Raw genomic sequence first — 18,244 nt, 5'->3', positions numbered from 1 at the left:
TCTTACCCAGGTAAGTGCTTACCTAGTAAATTATTGCATTCGATATGCTTTGATGTACTAAAATCTTACGCATCTAAATAATTTATAATGTTAACTCCTATCGATAAGCACATATAAACATTTGGGTAAACGACTCCTTGATAAATGCAAAAAAAAATAACTTATAGGGACAAGTGTGCACATTTCCACATTTCTTAGTTCAGGGACATAAATGTAATTTTCTCTTTTTCTTAAAAAGAAAGAAAAATCTAAAAATGGCGCTGGGTCGTCACGCGCTGATTGGGCGGCCAATCGGAGACGGAGTCTTGTGAACGTTTCAATCATTTGCCAGTTGGCCACCAACTCAACTCAAAACTCCTCGTCGTCTCCGGCGAAACATTTTTCAAATTCCCTCATTTTCCGATCATACACAGTCGCTCCTCTTACAAGCCATCGGAAAACCTTCCTGTCCTCTCTCCAGAAATTCAACTGATCGTCTTCTTCTTGAGTAGAGGGATAGAAACTGACGGAGATGTCGCCAAATTGGGAGCTGAAGGATTGTTGCGACCGCGACCAGAAGCTCTTTCTCGCTACCGTTGGCATCTTCACTATAGTCATCCTCGCGGTTAGCTACTTTTTTTTCTCTCGCAGTTGAAAGATTTTATCTTCTATGCATCAGATTTTTCCCGTCCGTAGTTAACCCTAAACATTTTGCGTACACTTATTCTGAAGACTTTCTGATGCTTTTCAGTAGTTATGTTTATATAACTTAGCATCATATGCTGCGGATAGTTTCTGGTTTCTGTTGTTGAGACTATTATGAAATTTGCTGTTTTGAACTCAAATTTATGATAGGATAAATTTGATTGTTAACAAGTTGAATGTGATTAGGAAGGCTGGTATATTTGATTAAGTACATTAGTAATTGGGGAAGGAACTTGTATTTATTTTCTACAGCTCTTTTCTAGGAAATGATCTAGGTTTTGGAGCATTCAACTCTACCCAGATGAATAGTTATTCTCATTGATGTATCAAAATTGCAAACGTCAATGCTAGAATTGATTTTCCAAGGACGATTTTATCAAGCTGATTTAGTTTGGTGTTCAATTTTAGCTGTGCCTTAACAATTGCAATTTACACACAATTTTGATGTATGAAGAGAGCAAGTATATGAGTGCAACATCTTTTTAAAGAGAAGTTCTAAACTTTTCATAATAGTTTGACAACCATAACATTGTTTAATACGAGTTTTCATGATAATGAGGCAGTATGTTCTATAATTTTACTAAGCAGTCTGCATCAGTTACTGCGGATATGATTATATAATTATTTGTTGAGCTTGAAGATTTATGGGCACTGCCTTTTCATGTTTGTTCATTGTTATTGATTTGCATGAATGGTACAGTTATGGAGGACATTTCTGCTTACCCCTTTCAAGCTCATCACAGTCTTTCTTCATGAAGCAAGCCATGCAATCGCCTGTAAGCTTACATGTGGAGAGGTAATACTAGAAAAGGCTTTATCTTGATCCTCTATACATTATTATTCATCCACATAAGTTGATTTTCTTACGTCCTTAATGCTATGATATATTGGTCTGGGGTTGAGGCCATTTCATGCCAGATAGTCACTTGTACAAGTGAAATACTTTTTAAACAATATATAAAGGAACCAAATGTGACAGGAGATTGAGGCTTAAAAACCAAACCAAACTGACCCAGTAAATCACACTCGAAAGTTGGGGGGGGGGGGGGGGAACGAGATGTATGCAGACATGTGCTCTATCCTAAAGAGTAGAGTGCTTGATCTGTGAAATCCTCTGGCTGGTGCAAGAGTGTGAGCAAACAGGTAGCACATAGTAATCATAGAACAGGAAAACTAAGAAAGAAAAATTAACAAGTAGCCAAGTAGGTACATTGAAAACACTCGAAATGTAAGGCAAGGCAAAACACACATAGAAACAAGTAAGGCAAAAACACATCCCTATATCCCTCTCTTCGTTGTAGGATTCTGGTGACCTTAACTGCCAGCTCTGAAGCCCCCTCTCCCTGTCACAGTCTCAACCTCTCCAACTCTCTTCTGTCCATCCATGCTAGATACAGGTCACCACACCTAGTCTGCTACCCTAGTCCTTCATCTCCTAAGTACTATCAGAGGTCATGTCCTTGGAAATGTCCTAGGCTGCTATGTCACTCCTCAATTGCTCATTCCATGTCCTCCTCACCCCCTCAATTGTCACCCTTTCTACTCTCCTCGACATTGCAGCCATCAGTCTCCTACGGCCTTGTCCAAACCATCACAAATTCCCCTCTCTTTAATTTATCAGAGGGTTGCAACTCTCAACTTAGCTCGAAATACCTCATTTGGAATGCTATCTAGCATGGTTTGACCATAAGTCTATCCCAACATCCTTATTTTCGCAACTTTCTCTCCTCGGCCTTTCTTCTCGCCCAAATTTCTCTGAGGCCTTCTGTCCCTGGCAAAAATAAATCCATTGATCTAGCTGAAGAACCTAATCACTGTTCGCACCCTCTATGATAGCAATTTAATGGTATATTGAATTGCATTGCTCTATGATGCTACAGCGAGTTTAAATCCTATCTAGACCCTTTCAAGTCTCAAGTAAACATCCATCAAAGGAGAGTGAGTCAATATCATGATCCAGAATAAACCACAGTTCCCGAGAGTGTCTCGGCTTCAATTTGGTAATAACTGCATTTATTGTTAAGACAGCTAGGTATTTCATATTGTATTGCTTATAAATGCAGTAACTTACATGGAAAAACAAGGAATTTAAGCAACGAAATATCTAGTTGCTAAATCTTTCACTGATGGTTGTACACTAAACATCGGCAAACATATGTCATCTTAAGTTTTCAGCCATATATGCCTCACTAGATTTTTCCCTTTCCACGTTTATTACCATACAAAATTGTTTCTATAAATAGTTGATGCATTCCTTCTCCTGCGGCACCAACCCGACATCTTAACTAATATTTTTCAACTAAATCGTACTTTTTTTAATTCTTTCCTCTCTGAAAGCTGCCTCTTTTAAGCTCTTTCTTTTCTCTACTTAATTTGATAAAATAGGCTTATACTAAACTGGGTCTAATTTTTCCCCGTAACTTGCTTCTAAATTTAGTAACCATAATCAAATTGTGTTTCTAGTTAACTGAACTAGAACACAATGAAGCTTGAAATCCAATTCCCAAAAAGGAATTTGGTCAACAGAGTCGGCCTTCTTTATGGAAAATTGAATTGAACAATGAACTATGGCCTTTAATACTTTGTCCATCGTTGTGGCAGCATACATCTCTTTCTTAGCGGATATATTACAAAGATTTTTTCATCATTAAGGAATAGGACATTCTAAAAGTTTCTTGTGCTGCCTAAAAAGTTTTAGTTACTGTTTTATTTTTAATCAGATTTTGCTGTAAAACATGGCTGCTTAATTTATGGATGCCTCCCTGTATTAACAACTCTTTATCCAATTTGTTTACCTTGGTATGCAGGTAATGGGCATGGAGGTTCATGCCAATGAGGGAGGGGTGACACAGACACGTGGCGGCATATATTGGTTGATCTTGCCTGCCGGATGTATATACACTTTCTCACATAAATTCATTTTCTTTATTGAAGTGCATTTTTTTGCTTGCAAGCTGCAACTGAATTGCATCATATATCACATATTTTAGAACTAACAGCCTTAATTGACATCAAAATACACGTGACAAGCTTGGCTTGTCTAGGTACAAATTCATCATAACTTGTAATAATGTAATATAGCAAGATAGATGAGCAACTCCAGTACCATGTTACGTTACCAACTCATCTGAACACTTGAACCTCGTAGCTGGAGGCCTGTCATTTGTATATAGCTTTGATTACACTCTTCTTTGAAATTGCTAGTATAAGAGAATTAGTCGCTTTATATACTTATCTGTATGGTATATGTCGAGAGTATCTGACCAGATGAGCTTGGGGTCAGTTTGACTTTGTTCTTTGTGATTTATATGAGACATATCAACCTAACCAAACCAATGAATCTCACATGAAATTGGGTTTGGGGAGGGTAAGATGAACGCTGTTTTTCCTCTACTCCAAGATAGAGGGTAAGCTGTATGAGCTATATAGAAAGACTATATAAAACATAACAAAACCTTCACCATATCAAAGGCCATGTCCGGCAACCATAAGCTACCTTATTTTTTGAACTTACTGAAAAAGCTTTATTTGTTTAGCTATAAACTAGCTTATAAGCTAGCATTTTGAAAACCTATTTCAAGTAGCATTCTAATAAGTTCTGGGAGCTGTTTTCCACTTTTTTCCAACTATGCCCTTTATATTTTTCCAAATACTTTCTCAACATGTCCTTTTAGGTCACTTTACATTGTCATCTAGCTTACCTGCTAGTTTTAACCAAACATGACTAGTTTATTAGCTGGCTTCTTAATCAACAACTAACTTGCCAAACATACTGGAAGTTTAGCTAATGAATTCTTTAGTTTCTTATCATGGACATATTTTACCATTTTAGCATGATCTTAAAAGTCATAAACTTTATAGCATCTCTGTGAATGACTGGTTCTTTGCATCCAGATCTTGGTTCATCATTTTGGGGCATGCTTTTAATCCTGGCATCGACGGATCTTCTAGCTGCAAGAATTGCTGCTGGTTGCTTAGCAGCCGCACTGCTTGTCGTACTCTTTATTGCCAAAAATGTAAGAAGGCAATGATATATTTTCATATTCAGTACTACGCCATGTGTTGCTTGTTTGTTTAACATGTTTCTCTCATATCTGCCCTTGATGCATTTTCGGTTTATTGTACTTTGCACATACTCTCACCTGTAACTGTAGCCTGCTTGCTTTTTTTTCTTTCTATTTTCTGTTTTGGAAATCAGGGGTTTCCTCTCAATCCTCAACCCCCCACAACAAACCCTAGTACCCTACCTCTATGTGAGGTTTTTTTTCATTCAGCCCTAAATGCATTAAGTTGTCTGTATGGATTGAATTGTCTGTATGAGGGACGGGCGACCGATGGGTTTGAGGGAGGCCAAGAGAGAGGGTCGGGTTATTTCTAGGGCATTTCTGGTATTAATTTGTTTGAGGTGGCTTAATGGGGACAAGTGAGGGGTCCCAGCTTAGTCCATATAGCCATTTTGGCTTAATGGCTTAAAGATTAAGCCGTAAAGAAACATTCTTCTATGGCTGAATGAATAAGCTGCCTAGACCATTAAACTCATTAAGCTGTAAGTAAAATGCCCCTGAAATTTATTGGGTTAGTTTGCTTTATTTAGTATGTCTCTGAATTCACAGTTACTTGAGTTTTTGTTATTGAATTTGAAATCCAAAATAGGGTGAAATATCTAAGTTGTGGAGGTTTAACATGTATACGTTCTCATTTGCTTTGTTCTATTGAAACAGTGGACTCTTCGTGGACTTTGCATTGGTTCGTAACCTCAATTCTCAATAAGTTATCATTCTTGTTCGGTACCAAAAAGGATTTTGCTAAATAATCTGTCATATTGCATTGCTCGACAGGATTCATTATATTCATTGCTATCGTTTGGGTTCTGCAAGAAACAACTACAGTTCGTATTCTTCGTTATGTCATTTTGTTCATCGGTATAACTCTTGGTTCCTATTCCGTATGTTTCAATGAAACGACATATTGCTCATTAATGTTCGTTTATCGTTTGCAGGTGTCATGAACAGTTTGTTTTCAGTTTATGGTAATGATCTATGCTCATCTAAATTAACATATATGTATAGAGGGAGGTTCCATTAGAAACCTCATTTTCATTGAGGTCCGAGGAACTACCAAGAGAGTGGCATGTGTCCATATTCATGATGAATATGGACATGAAACTTTTACAACATTCATCATGAATACAAACGTTCATGGTGAATTTCCCCATCCATATTTGTCATGAATATCAACACATGGTGCGGTCTTGGTAGTTCTTCGGTTTTCAATGAAATATATATATATATATATATATATATATATAAATGAATTAAATAAATGGAATTCTTTTGTGGCAGATATTTATGATGATCTAATTTCAAGGAGAGTGAACTCCAGTGATGCTGAGAAGTTTGCAGAAATCTGCCCCTGCCCATGTAATGGTGTGGCGTGGGGAGTCATATGGTTAGTTTTTACCTTAAAATGTTATTCCCATCTTCCCAAAACAAATATCTGTATTTTTATTTTTATTTGTATCATTAGGGGCTGTTTGGTAATTGCTGAATGGTTTGGTGTAGAATGATTAGGTAGTCAGAATGATTAAGAGGCTCTCCTGATATAGTGTAAAATGAAATATAATTGTTTGGTAATTGTGTACAATGAAATTAGGGCTCTTAATGGTTAAGGGGGATCCAGGATACAAAATCATTCAGAAGGTTTTAGAACCATTAAGAGGCATACTTTTTTTTTGCCAAACAAGATTCACCTCTTAACGATTCAGAGGTTATCTCTTAATGGAACTATTAAGAGGTAAACAAACAAACTTTCAAAAATATATAATTGAATTTCCATATCTACCCTTAATCAATTTATAAAAATTTAAGAATTGAGAAGATAAATACATTAATTAAGGGTAAAGTTGTCATTTGGTTAATAGAAAGTAGTAATAATTATTTATGTTTAAAATTGTGTCATTTTTACTGTGAACACTTATTTTAGGACGCACAGTATGTTTCACTAATGTTGTGAATTTTATTTAAACTGAAAATCATTGTTTGCCACTTCTTGCAGGGGAATGATATCTTTCGTTTTTCTCGGTGCTTCCGTATACCTTGGACTTGTAATATTATCATGAGGTATTCTATGATTAAAAGAAATATTGAATTAAATAATGATGATTTTTTTTTATTAACCTAGATATCCATCCTGCTATGCGAGCCGATTAATTGCAGGGTGACCACCTGCTTTGTAGATAGCCCGGAGTCGCCATATTTGAACCTCCGTGGCCACAAAAGGATTTTTACTTTTGACCTTTGGAGTCAAGCTCAAACCAATCGGATACTATCCTTGTGGTTGATGATCTTTGATCCCAGCACTTGCTGAATCACATACTACAACAAACCTATCATATTTATTCTAAATAATATCATATTATCATCTCTAAGCATGCAAGATTATAGATTGTCAAGGATGCTAAATATCGTGCGAAGTTAAAGAATCGAAGATTCATATGAATCATTGAAAAAACCCAGAAAAAAAAGAACATTTTTTTGAAGATGCATACGTGAACCTACGTTACAGATTATTCATATGCATATTAAAATTGATTTTATCAATGATTCACATATGAACCAACCCTTCTTAGCAAGTAGTGCTCCCAGTGGACTTGCATTTCTGGCTAAATACTTGACTTCAAAATGAAGATTTTTATAAGCATTGGTAAAATCTGTTGTGTTTTAAATATTTCTCATTTAAATCTGTGGTGTTTCAACAGGTTTATGGAGTCTGATTTGGTTCATGTGGCTGATTGATGCGTTGATACAGACTTTTACTGCACTAACTTTGATCTCATTCTTTCAGACCCTTGATTGGGTTTCATACATAAATATGATTTATTATTACTTTGGAACCCTTGTATTATTGCAGTATATATTTTCTTATTTTATACCATTTATTTACTCCAATTTTTGTGGATATATGTAAATTTCATTCATGTTCTCCAATCATTCCACATTTTATCAAATTCTCAACTTTCTCCACGCTAAAAGATGGCAGGATCATAGACTTATGTCTATTCTGATACCTTGTGAGAATGGAAAATGAGATTGATCCCAACCCAAACCAACTATGGGTCTACTTGTTAGTAGATTAACGAGGTTAATGGGACTTGCAGCTTGTTCAGTCAGCTATATACATAACTGTTTGTTAGTGGCTTAATAATATATAGAAAATGACTTATTCAGTAAGCTTCTAAAGGGGAGCTTTATGCAAAAAAACCAGATTTTTTCTAAACTTGTCTCTTCCAATTAAAAAAAACATTTTTATTTCATTTATGAAAAAGCTTCCCTAAACAAAACATTTTCAATGTGTACAAACAGGTTAATCCATACAAACAACTTTATCTATACACAACTTAATGAAAAACCAACCAAACAACCCCCGAATCTATTAGGAGATTTTTGGTTTGGAAGAATTTTTTTGAGGGATCTGGATTTCGTAAAAAGATTTGGAAGCTTTGTTGTGCTTGGTTTATATGATTTGAAATAGAACTGAATTTCATTCTTTGTAAATGATTCATATAAACAAGTTATAGAAATAATTAAATTAACTTCTATTAATTGATAATTACAAAAAACGAATGTTTGTAACATATTCTAAAACAATATTTACATATAAATCCTATGAGATCCCATAAGATTCTAACTACCCCATGGGCTTTTGTGGGATTCCATTAAAATTTGAAGATTTCAATTCCGAACATCTCAAACCAAAAGCAAGTTTGGAATGAAATCCAATTCTAAATTCCACATAATACCGGATATATGAAATCTCAAACGTTTGTAAAGTGAATGAAGGTTCTCCCATATATATACATGTTTGATGGTGTATGTCTGTGGGACTCCAACACCCCCTCCCCACTCATACCTAGACGATATTAAACCCCGGCTCTGCTACCACGTTAGCATGTATGGAACCTTCTCAATCTCCATAAAAAAAAAACTTTGTTCCCACACGTACAACATCGCTTTGATGGTTCATGTCTAACTGATGTTAGGCTCCAAATAAGAACAATACATTTGGAAATCATTCGTATTTTCAGAAACCGTCTCAGAACAGCGAGAAGTGATGTGAGCTGGGGGCTGTGGTCTTCAATCTTTACTACACTTGATCTCACCTTATATCCTATATCAATTGGCGAAGCCTCACGATTGAACGTAATGAACCACGTTTCCCTTGTGTAGCAAGAATATATGGATTTATATGTCCAAATCATCATCTGGGTCCTCATCAGAATCCGGCATCTCGTCATCTGAATCACGGAAATATATGATCTCTCCCCTTCCAGGATCCTCCTGTTTTTGCAATTTCTCAATGCTTGATACGTGTTTGCCCTCGGTCACGGATCTACGCCCATCATAAATTTGAACTGATTTCCCCGTTTCTGAAACAAAGGGTTAATTGACAATCAGAAATTTGAATAACGGGCATACAATAAATTTCACTAAAATAAGAAGTCGTATATAACCATGCACTACAAAAAATTCGACTTTATAAGACGCCAAATATGTCTAAATGTACTAACAGACTGCTTTATAGAACTTAAGTTTTATGTTTATATAACCAAACAATCGTGTGTCCTATGTAAAAATATTACAATAAGTTGATACAAGACTTCTTAAATATAGTGTCCTATTATAAGACATTTTTCAGAAATGTTATATTAACACATCTTTGACACTTGTTTCTGTAAGAGTTTTTTTCCACATGATGTCGTATAAAAATCCTAATACAAGATTTTATTTCAAAAGTGTCTTGAAAAACTTGATAGGACGCCCAAATACATCCTATCAACTTATTGTAACACTTTTACATAGAATGCATAATTGTTTGGTCTTATAAACCGAAGTCCTATAAATCAGTCCATTAGGACATTTAGACATATTTGGTGTCCTATACAGCCGATTTTGTTGTAGTGAAGACAGAAGCAGCTAAAGGTTCCAAAGTTATAAAATACAGTATAGACTCGTATTCCATACCCTGGTGTTCAAACGGAAGTACAACTTTTGCTCTATCACTTCGTTCTTTATCGGAAAGCTGAAGATTGAATTGCACCTGCCAAAACATATAACCAGAGTTATGCTGAACATAAAAGAAACTCATGAAAGGATAGATTCTATAGTGACGGAAACTAACCTTAGGAACAAGGCTCTGTGCAGTTTCGTTCTTCCCAGCTGACAAAGATGTGAATTTGATGAGCGATTGTTCAATAGAGAACTCTTCACACTACAAAAGGAAGTTTTTTAGTTGACTTAGAGTAAAAAAGAGCATGTTCTAACGACTAAGTGCATTGGGGCGGACCCACTATGGTGCATATGGTGGCATGGGTCACCGCTTCGTTCCTTCATCGTAGTGTAAAAAAATAGGGTCGTGAAAGGTGCAACAGTAGTGCAACTATATATTTCTTTGAAACTACAATAATAACACGAGTTTCTCTTGGGAAAGTTGGTTTGCATGATCTTTTCTCCCCTTCTAGGCGCGGGTTCAAGTCCCGTTTGTATCATTTTCTTAGCTTTTAGCTTTTAATTTCATGCTTATTATGTGTTTCCGGAAATTTTTAAGATAAAAGACTCGGAACACGGGACCTCACATACAAATAGCAAGGAATTAACCGGCAAACCAATAATGATTTTGTAAAAATATACATAGCTTATTTTTTCTATGATCAAATGGTGCCGCCACTTGAAAAAAATTCTAGGCCCTCCTCTGTAAGAGCATCTCCAAAACTTTCTCCAAATTTTCTCAAAAATTTGCGAAGCAAAAGCCAAAATCTCCAAAAAGAAATTGCATTCAAACTCCAACAATTTATCCATTTCGGGAATTCTAAAATTAATTATATTATTAAAATATTCAATAATACTAAAATAAATCTTCTCTCCTTTCCAATCAATTTTTATTGGTTGGTTGGGGAGAGCAAAAAAAACCATTCTCTTTCTTCCTCCATTTGATGTTGGAGCAAAAAAAAATCTCTAAAAACTCTAATATCTTTTTTCTTCATTTTAGAGGAGTTGTTGGAGATGCTCAAGCATTAGAATTAGATATGACGGTAATTGGTTAACTTGAATATAATACTTTATTATCGTAAACCTTGACATCTTTTGAGATGTGTAATAGCTCAACGATTGTGGTCACTTCGTGAACATTTTGCAAGTACTTTTGACCTTTTGGGTAAGTTAAAGACAGATTCCCTTAATTAGGGGATGTGAAAATGGGTAGACTAGGTCGCATGGGATGGTTTTCAATGTTTTTTTGACATGGTTGAGGAATCCCATATTGGTGATCATGTAATTATGGTTGTCACTTTCTTTGCTGATATGCTGCACTGTATATGTGCTTGTGTGTGGTGTGTGCATGTGTACATGTTGAGAGAGAATGATGGGAGTACCATAATCCTAACACGTCCATTTCTGCGCTTGAGAGATGCATGAAATTGCCCTCGTTTGTAATTTTGTTCAAGCAAAGAAAGGTTCTCAGAGTTCTCTCTTAATACGTTTGTTGCTGTAGAAAGTGGTTTTACATTAGCCACCATTGAAGACATGTATTCGAAGGCAGCAGCGGTCTTCATATCATGGAGATCACAATGATGTAGCCAAAAGACACTAGATATCTGGGCTGCAAATGGTCACTGTAAGTTGAAAATATGGGAATGCATAATGCAACTGTATTTATATCAGAACGAAGTTGTAAATTGTAATTATAGCAGGGTTGGAAAGGGGAATAGCAAGGAGGTATGTTATATCCTAGAAGTCATCCCATGATAGCATTTCTTTTCCACAAATACCAAATGGATGTTACTTTGTGACCTTTGTTGTGTAGTTACGTAGGCACCCCCACAGTTATTAAGGAACCAATGATTCTTAAAGAAGTGCAAGCCCTAAATAACAGAAGTTTTGTTCAAATAGTTGCTAAGAATTATCTGTAAAATTCTATCCTCCAAATTGAGATTATCCTTCCTCAAGAATCATCTGAAGAAGCCACTTATATCTATAGCTTACAACATGTGCTAGTTCTTATAATGCACATGATTTTCTTTTTTCTTTCAAAGAAAGTTCTCATGGAAGTGACAGATTGAATGGTGTGAAGACCACAATATAAACGTACCATGGCTCCGGATATTGCTTAAAAGGCTAGCGACTGAAGACAAGGATGTGTGTCTTAGCATCTCGCTTACCTGAATAAAATATATGAATAACTCCATTATAAACATGGAACAGACCTTGTTAAAAGATTATATGAATGACTTTGCAACCCGTTCAAATTAAAATCTCTTTCAACATACAGAAAATTCAGCCACCCTATACATTCTCCTGACGGGTGCTTCTTGTAATATAGTTTTGCATCTATATTAACTTTGCATAGTGGATTGCCACGATGAATTTCCCTTAAAATTTTATGGACAAAAGCACTCAACCCTTCATATGAAATCACTGTAAACTCAAACTGACATCTAAATGGTTAAACCATACAAAATCAATAATGCAGACAAGACAGCTTAATGTACTTATAAAACAATGATAGTTGGCTGTTTAGCTGTTACTTTTCTGGAATTAGGTTCCAGATATGATAGAGAAAACAACAAGCATATTCAAAATAATACTTCATACACTATGAATGCTATGATTTAGAGTTGGTAAATAGAAAAAAGCAGGATTACCGAGTCGATGGCGACCGAGAAACGATTTTTCCCCTCCCCAACCAGTCCTGCAAACACACATCAATCACATGAATGACCATATACAGAATCTTATCAGAACATCAAATATCAGTATGTATTATCTAAACCATATGCACGTAACTACATGTAACTACCTTTTCCTAACGCAATAATCAAAGAGAACAAATCATCCAAGTTTCTCACATCTTTGCAAAGATTAACAATAAGTGAAGCCTCTGTTGACGGAGTTTTAATGGCTCCACGCTCTTTAAGCCGTTCCTTCCAACCCAGAGGATCAGTATAACAATCTAAAATCCTCAACCTGTCCAAAATTTTTATTTGGATGAACAGTTATTATTGACATCATCTCATCAACAAAAACAAATTTCTCAATGTGAAGGAAGCAATTTCATTTTGATATGTGCTATAAAAGCTCCATCATGTCCAATAATTTCAATTATTGCCTCATTCTATGCCCTATTTCTCTGAAATGAAGAACAATCTTAGACAGGAAATAATCATTAATGTAGCAAACAATAACGCGATAATATTCTAACCATTCGTGTGTAGTTGTTATATCAATTCCTCTGCTTTTAAGCAATTCAACTATGAACGAAGGACTCCTAGAAAAAGCCACGAGCACAACACCTCTGAAACTCAAAACCATCCATTTCAGAAATCATGTATATTACTCCCTTGAATTCAATCAACTCGGAGTTCTAAATACATACGACTTAGAAACAAAAGTGTAGAAATTTTACCGAGACTGAGACTTCCCCGAAGAAATGTAGGACGATAGCTGAGTAAAAATGTAATCGAATACGATGGGACCGAACGGTGAGTCAACAGAGTCGTTTATCGTGAGAGACGTTGCGTGTTCACCTTCTAGTGCTCCGTCACGGAGGACTCTGCAAATGGCGTCCGCCATTTCCGCCGGKAKRGGACTWACCGGTCCGATTGAAGGAGGGTTTAGACGTTTTCACCAAACCCTAACTCGATTATGAAGAAATAAACCGGTCCGATTGAAGGAGGGTTTATACGGTTTCACCAACCCATGACTCGATTAGGAAGAAATATACCGGTCCATCCTTTTGGGTATGGATCGCGGTTTAGAAGAAAGATTAGAGGACCGGTGAAACCCGATTTCGAAGATCCAAACCTCGAGACTTATTAGGAAAAAAAATCAGGTGCATATGAGGATGATGGTAGACCATGTACTTATATCAGTTTAAATGTTTGACCTACATATCAGATCGGTTATATGCGTCCACAGGGTCTTTTAGCTGACCCAGACTTGATAACATGCCTCTCTAATTACATGTTAATACTTTTTAAGCCACTGATAAAAAATCTTGTGAAAATATGAGTTAAAATAAGAAGTATAAAAAATGATCTGGACATTGATTATTTTTTTAATCTCACCACCACCCCATAAATTGTTGTCATCACTGGAATTGGTCTGGTGCATCTCGGTGCACCACATTAATGTTGATCGTCTATTATGATTGATCCAATGTTAGAGATTTCTTCTTATCTTTTTCATCATAACTATTCTCACTAGACCTCAATCCTTAAACCACTGATGTTTAGGGTTTGTTAACATAAAAGTCTCATATCTTAATATTAGTATCCCTGATTTTTAGGGTTTATACGATAATTATTATTATCAAATAATATGATATAATGTAAATAATGAAAACCAACTTTCGTTTGGTAGTCAAGTTTTTGTATAATAAAGTTATGTTTGACATTCATGTTGGTTGAAATATATTGTATTTTTAACAATCTTTACTTTTGTTCTTTTTTTTGTCAGGTTTAAGACTTGTATTGTCAAAGTTTGAAAGTTAAAGGGCTCAAGGACTGAGCCTCACTTTTTGGAATTCATAAAGGGTAGCAGAGTATTTCTTCTTTTCTTCAAGGTCTCTTCTGTAAATATTTTATAAATATAAATATAACTTTTTTTTTTTCAAGAATTCTCAGTTTTTCAGTTTTCATTTTTGTAATCTCTCTAAAATCATCTCTCGTCTTCTTCTCAATTTAGCCAGCTAAATCTTATATGTAATCTAGGGTTTACATTGTTTATAATCTGTTTTTGATAAATAAGCAGTAAAATCTTTTTGGTTATCAATTTATACACATGTGTTAGTTTATCTTTTAAATTTATTTAAAAAATGTCCGACTGACTAGCCATAAACTAGGTTTCTTGTAGGTTGTTTCAAGTAGTGTTTTAACGAATTTTATAGGCTTTTTTTCAATAATCTCTTAAATAATTTTTTTTATAGTTATTCAACATGTTTTCAGATCATTTTATATTATCATTTAACTTGTTGTCTAGTTCAAACATGACTACTTTATTAGTAAGTTTATCAATTTACAGTTAGGTTATCAACTAACGATTAATTTTTCAGTTAACTTGTCAAACATGCTCTAAATCCACTAAATATAAATAACAACAACCAACTTTATCCATTATTGTCAAAGACCTTCCAGTCTAGTGGTAAAGGCTTGGGCATGACATAGTCATGAACCCGAGTTCGAGCCCTGGGAGGGGAGTGTTGGCGATATTTAAGTGAGACCATGTTTAGCCTCAAAATTTGTCGGGAATTAGTCGGGCTTTGGCCCGGACACCCTTACAAAAAAAAAAAAAAAAACTTTATCCATTATCATAAATAAATATTTTAATTTCCAAACTTCACCGACTAAATTAAAATCAGATCAAATCAATTTCCAATATTTGCGATTAACCCAACAAGCAGTACACCAACACATGACAAAATTTAGAGTTTTAAAACGGTGCAATCGATGTGATCGTCATAACAATGATTTGCATGATTCCGTTATTTGTTGGTCATCTGTGTGTATGCCTTAATTCTACCGACCTATAAGGGTTTCGTCTTGTGGACATATGATACGACCTAACTTGCGGTTCATCTAGTCTAACGGACAATAATATATAACTTTTACTTGGATTCATGTCTCATCACTCTACAATTATTATAGTTTTTTTTTAATTCAAAATTACTGGTTAAAAATCGTGCATATTATAGTATTTTAGCTTTTAAATATAATATTAGCAGTGATTTTATTTAATCAATAAAACTACTATTTAGCGTAGTAGTATAATTAATTTTAAATGGAACTTAAGAGTGTTACTGAAATTTCATAACATATCTGCATGAAATTTAGAGCAAGAATACACTAAAATATTTGGGAAAAGTTGATTATCGACAATCTCAATCGGTCTTACACGGAACCCATCTTTAAGAACATTAATGTGAAGGGGTATTTTTTGGCTCATTTAACGACTTAAGCTAACAGGGGACTCGGGATCGAACCCACGTGTCTTGTATTTAAACAAAATAGTCTCGCATCTTTAACCATCTTAAGTAACAATGGTATAAAAACAAAGGAGACTAGTGACAAGAAAAAGGGACCATTGACTCTCTTATTATGTATTTTGTTTATAAGGATATCTTTACAATGCAATGTAATTCATCTTTATTTTGTTTTTGTTTTTTTCAATATTATCTTAAGAACTTATTTGATTTGGAAAGAGTAAAAGAATTTTATATTGGTTATCGAGTTTATAAAGTATTTTTATCGTATTACCAGATCTCAATATTTATCTTGTATTTGTATATATTTATCATCTGGTTTGCAAATGTTGTATTATATTATAAAATGTTTGTATGTGACAATACATGTAATTGAAATTTTGAAAATTGGGTTAAAAAATTATATATATAATATATATATATATATATATATATATAGGAGCGATCAAATGAAAATCACCCCCATTTATACAAACCACCCTCATACGTCGATTTCATTGTTTAATCTTATAAAAAAATTTCATGAAATTGTTTAATCTTGTGAAATTGTTTCATTTAATACTTTTTTTTGATGAATTTGTTTCATATATGGTTATGAAATTGTTTCATATATGGTTATGAAATTGTTTCATATAATATTTAATGAAATTTTAATGAAACTGTTTCATGTATTTCTCTAAAATTAAAATAATAAAGATGATAATATTATGATTAACACCCTCCACAAGAAAAATGGTTAATCAACCTCTCATAATTACAAAAAATGAACAAAATAAAAAAAAATATGATTGATTAAATGTGATTTTCACGATTTGTACAAATTTGGTGGTTTTTATTTGAACGTTCATATATTATATATATATATATATATATATATGATAATTTAGTTTTTGTTTATATTTATGTGGGATTTTAAAACTTGATATGTTCATATGAAAAATGTAATATCGATTTTCAAAAACATTTGAAAACAACCCCTTGAAAAAATCTAACAAACTTTCATATTTTGTGTGATTAAATCCCTAAACTTTTTTAAAACAAATAAATCCTTAAACTTTTTGAAATCAACAAAATAAATTTGTGAACTTATTGAAATCGAACAAATAAATTCTTGAACTTATTGAAGCCGGACAAATAAACTCTTGAACGCACTAAAACCTGCGAAACGCAACCAATTTTCATATTTTAAGCGATTAAATCCCTGAACATTTTTTTGAGTGAATAAATTCTTACACTCATAAGTCAAAAATAAAATATCATTTATCTTTCCATGTATCAACAAATCAATAGGAAACTACAACGAATAAATAAAAAGAAAAAAAATACACCATTTCTAAAAACCGTTACTTATTTTCACATCTGAATGACAATCGTAAATGTTTGTTATGATCATGTGATTGTCATTTGAATATGAAAGAAAAAAATAGCTTATTTTATAATTCATTTTAAATTAAAAATAAATAATAGATAATGAAAATGGTATATATTCATTTTATTTTATTGGCTTATTATAACTAATTTGTTATTGATCAATTAATATATCTATAGAATAATTATATATATATATATATATATAGAGAGAGAGAGAGAGAGAGAGAGAGATTTAAGATCATGTGAGACCAACATGTTTTCGTGAAATTCGTGAAATCACTCTTTTACATTTAAAACTTCACAGTATAACCTTCACCTATTTTTGCTGTCAAGGTTCACCTTTTTCTACCTTCACAATTTTTTGTTGTAAAGTCTTAAGTGTAAAAAAATGGTCGTACGAGTCTCACGAAAATAGATTGGTCTCACGTGAACTCAATCATCTCTCTCTCTCTCTCTCTCTCTATATATATATATATATATATATATATTTCTTTTTATAAATGCAAGTACTTTGCTTAAAAAATATCTAGGGACTAAATCCTCCATATATGAAAGTTTGTTTGGGTTTTTAAGGTTTTAAAAAGAATTATTTGTTCAATTTCAAAAGTTTAATAATTTATTTACTAATTTTTTTTAAGAATTTAATAAATGTGAAAAGTCAAAAGCGGCGTTGGTTTTTTTCCATTTAAAAAAGGCGTCTAAGACAATATTCCACTTTTAACTAATCTATATATATCTATAAAGCAAAATCATGATAGGTTGACGTGGCATCTCCTCGACGCAAAGATCCTATTTTTCTCTTTTTTCCACATTTTGATTTTTTTTTTCTTAGTAATTTTGCAAATTAATGTTTACATTTAACTCAAAAACTCTTCCTTTTCTCTTGGTACGTTTCAACTTCAATATTTAAATCCAATTAATTTTCACATTTAACTCAAAAACTCTTTCATTTCTCTTAGAACGTTTCAACTTCAATATTTAAAYCCTTCAATCTTTGGTTTTTTTTTTCATTTATGTGTTCTCCATCTCCATGTACGAGCTTTAAACTACTTTACGTTCTCCCCTCTTCTTTTCCATCTTTCATCTATGGCAGAAGAGTATACACGAGTTTATCAATATATGTAAGAAGACATTGGAACTTGGATTAAGAAGAAGTCTC

At 33.7% G+C, this 18,244-nt stretch overlaps 2 protein-coding genes across 3 annotated transcripts; one reads left to right on the top strand and one right to left on the bottom strand.

Moving 5' to 3' along the window:
* The first annotated feature begins 262 nt into the window (after positions 1-262).
* On the top strand, positions 263-7,654 carry LOC112512668. Its single transcript, XM_025118744.1, has 10 exons — positions 263-604; positions 1,385-1,480; positions 3,492-3,576; positions 4,579-4,700; positions 5,406-5,430; positions 5,523-5,606; positions 5,684-5,713; positions 6,027-6,132; positions 6,739-6,803; positions 7,442-7,654. The coding sequence occupies exons 1-9, from the start codon at positions 512-514 to the stop codon at positions 6,800-6,802; spliced, it is 705 nt and encodes a 234-aa protein (XP_024974512.1). The 5' UTR covers positions 263-511; the 3' UTR covers position 6,803; positions 7,442-7,654.
* Positions 7,655-8,419: 765 nt separating this feature from the next.
* On the bottom strand, positions 8,420-13,410 carry LOC112512614 (elongator complex protein 5). 2 transcript variants are annotated; one of them, XM_025118663.1, is made up of 9 exons: positions 13,141-13,410; positions 12,937-13,029; positions 12,535-12,701; positions 12,380-12,426; positions 11,827-11,896; positions 11,111-11,337; positions 9,862-9,951; positions 9,705-9,780; positions 8,420-9,109 (listed from the first exon to the last, which is right to left on the bottom strand). In XM_025118663.1, the coding sequence occupies exons 1-9, from the start codon at positions 13,305-13,307 to the stop codon at positions 8,925-8,927; spliced, it is 1,122 nt and encodes a 373-aa protein (XP_024974431.1). In that variant the 5' UTR covers positions 13,308-13,410; the 3' UTR covers positions 8,420-8,924. The 2 variants fall into 2 exon arrangements, with proteins under 2 accessions (XP_024974431.1, XP_024974432.1); XM_025118664.1 differs by having other exon boundaries at positions 8,973-9,109; positions 9,862-9,899.
* Between the last annotated feature and the right edge of the window lie 4,834 nt (positions 13,411-18,244).

Source organism: Cynara cardunculus (assembly GCF_001531365.2).
Source record: "Cynara cardunculus var. scolymus isolate 2C chromosome LG 5, CcrdV1, whole genome shotgun sequence".
Lineage (NCBI taxonomy): Eukaryota > Viridiplantae > Streptophyta > Magnoliopsida > Asterales > Asteraceae > Cynara > Cynara cardunculus.
Note: the sequence above shows the minus strand (reverse complement) of the source record. Positions and strands in the feature narration are given on the sequence as shown.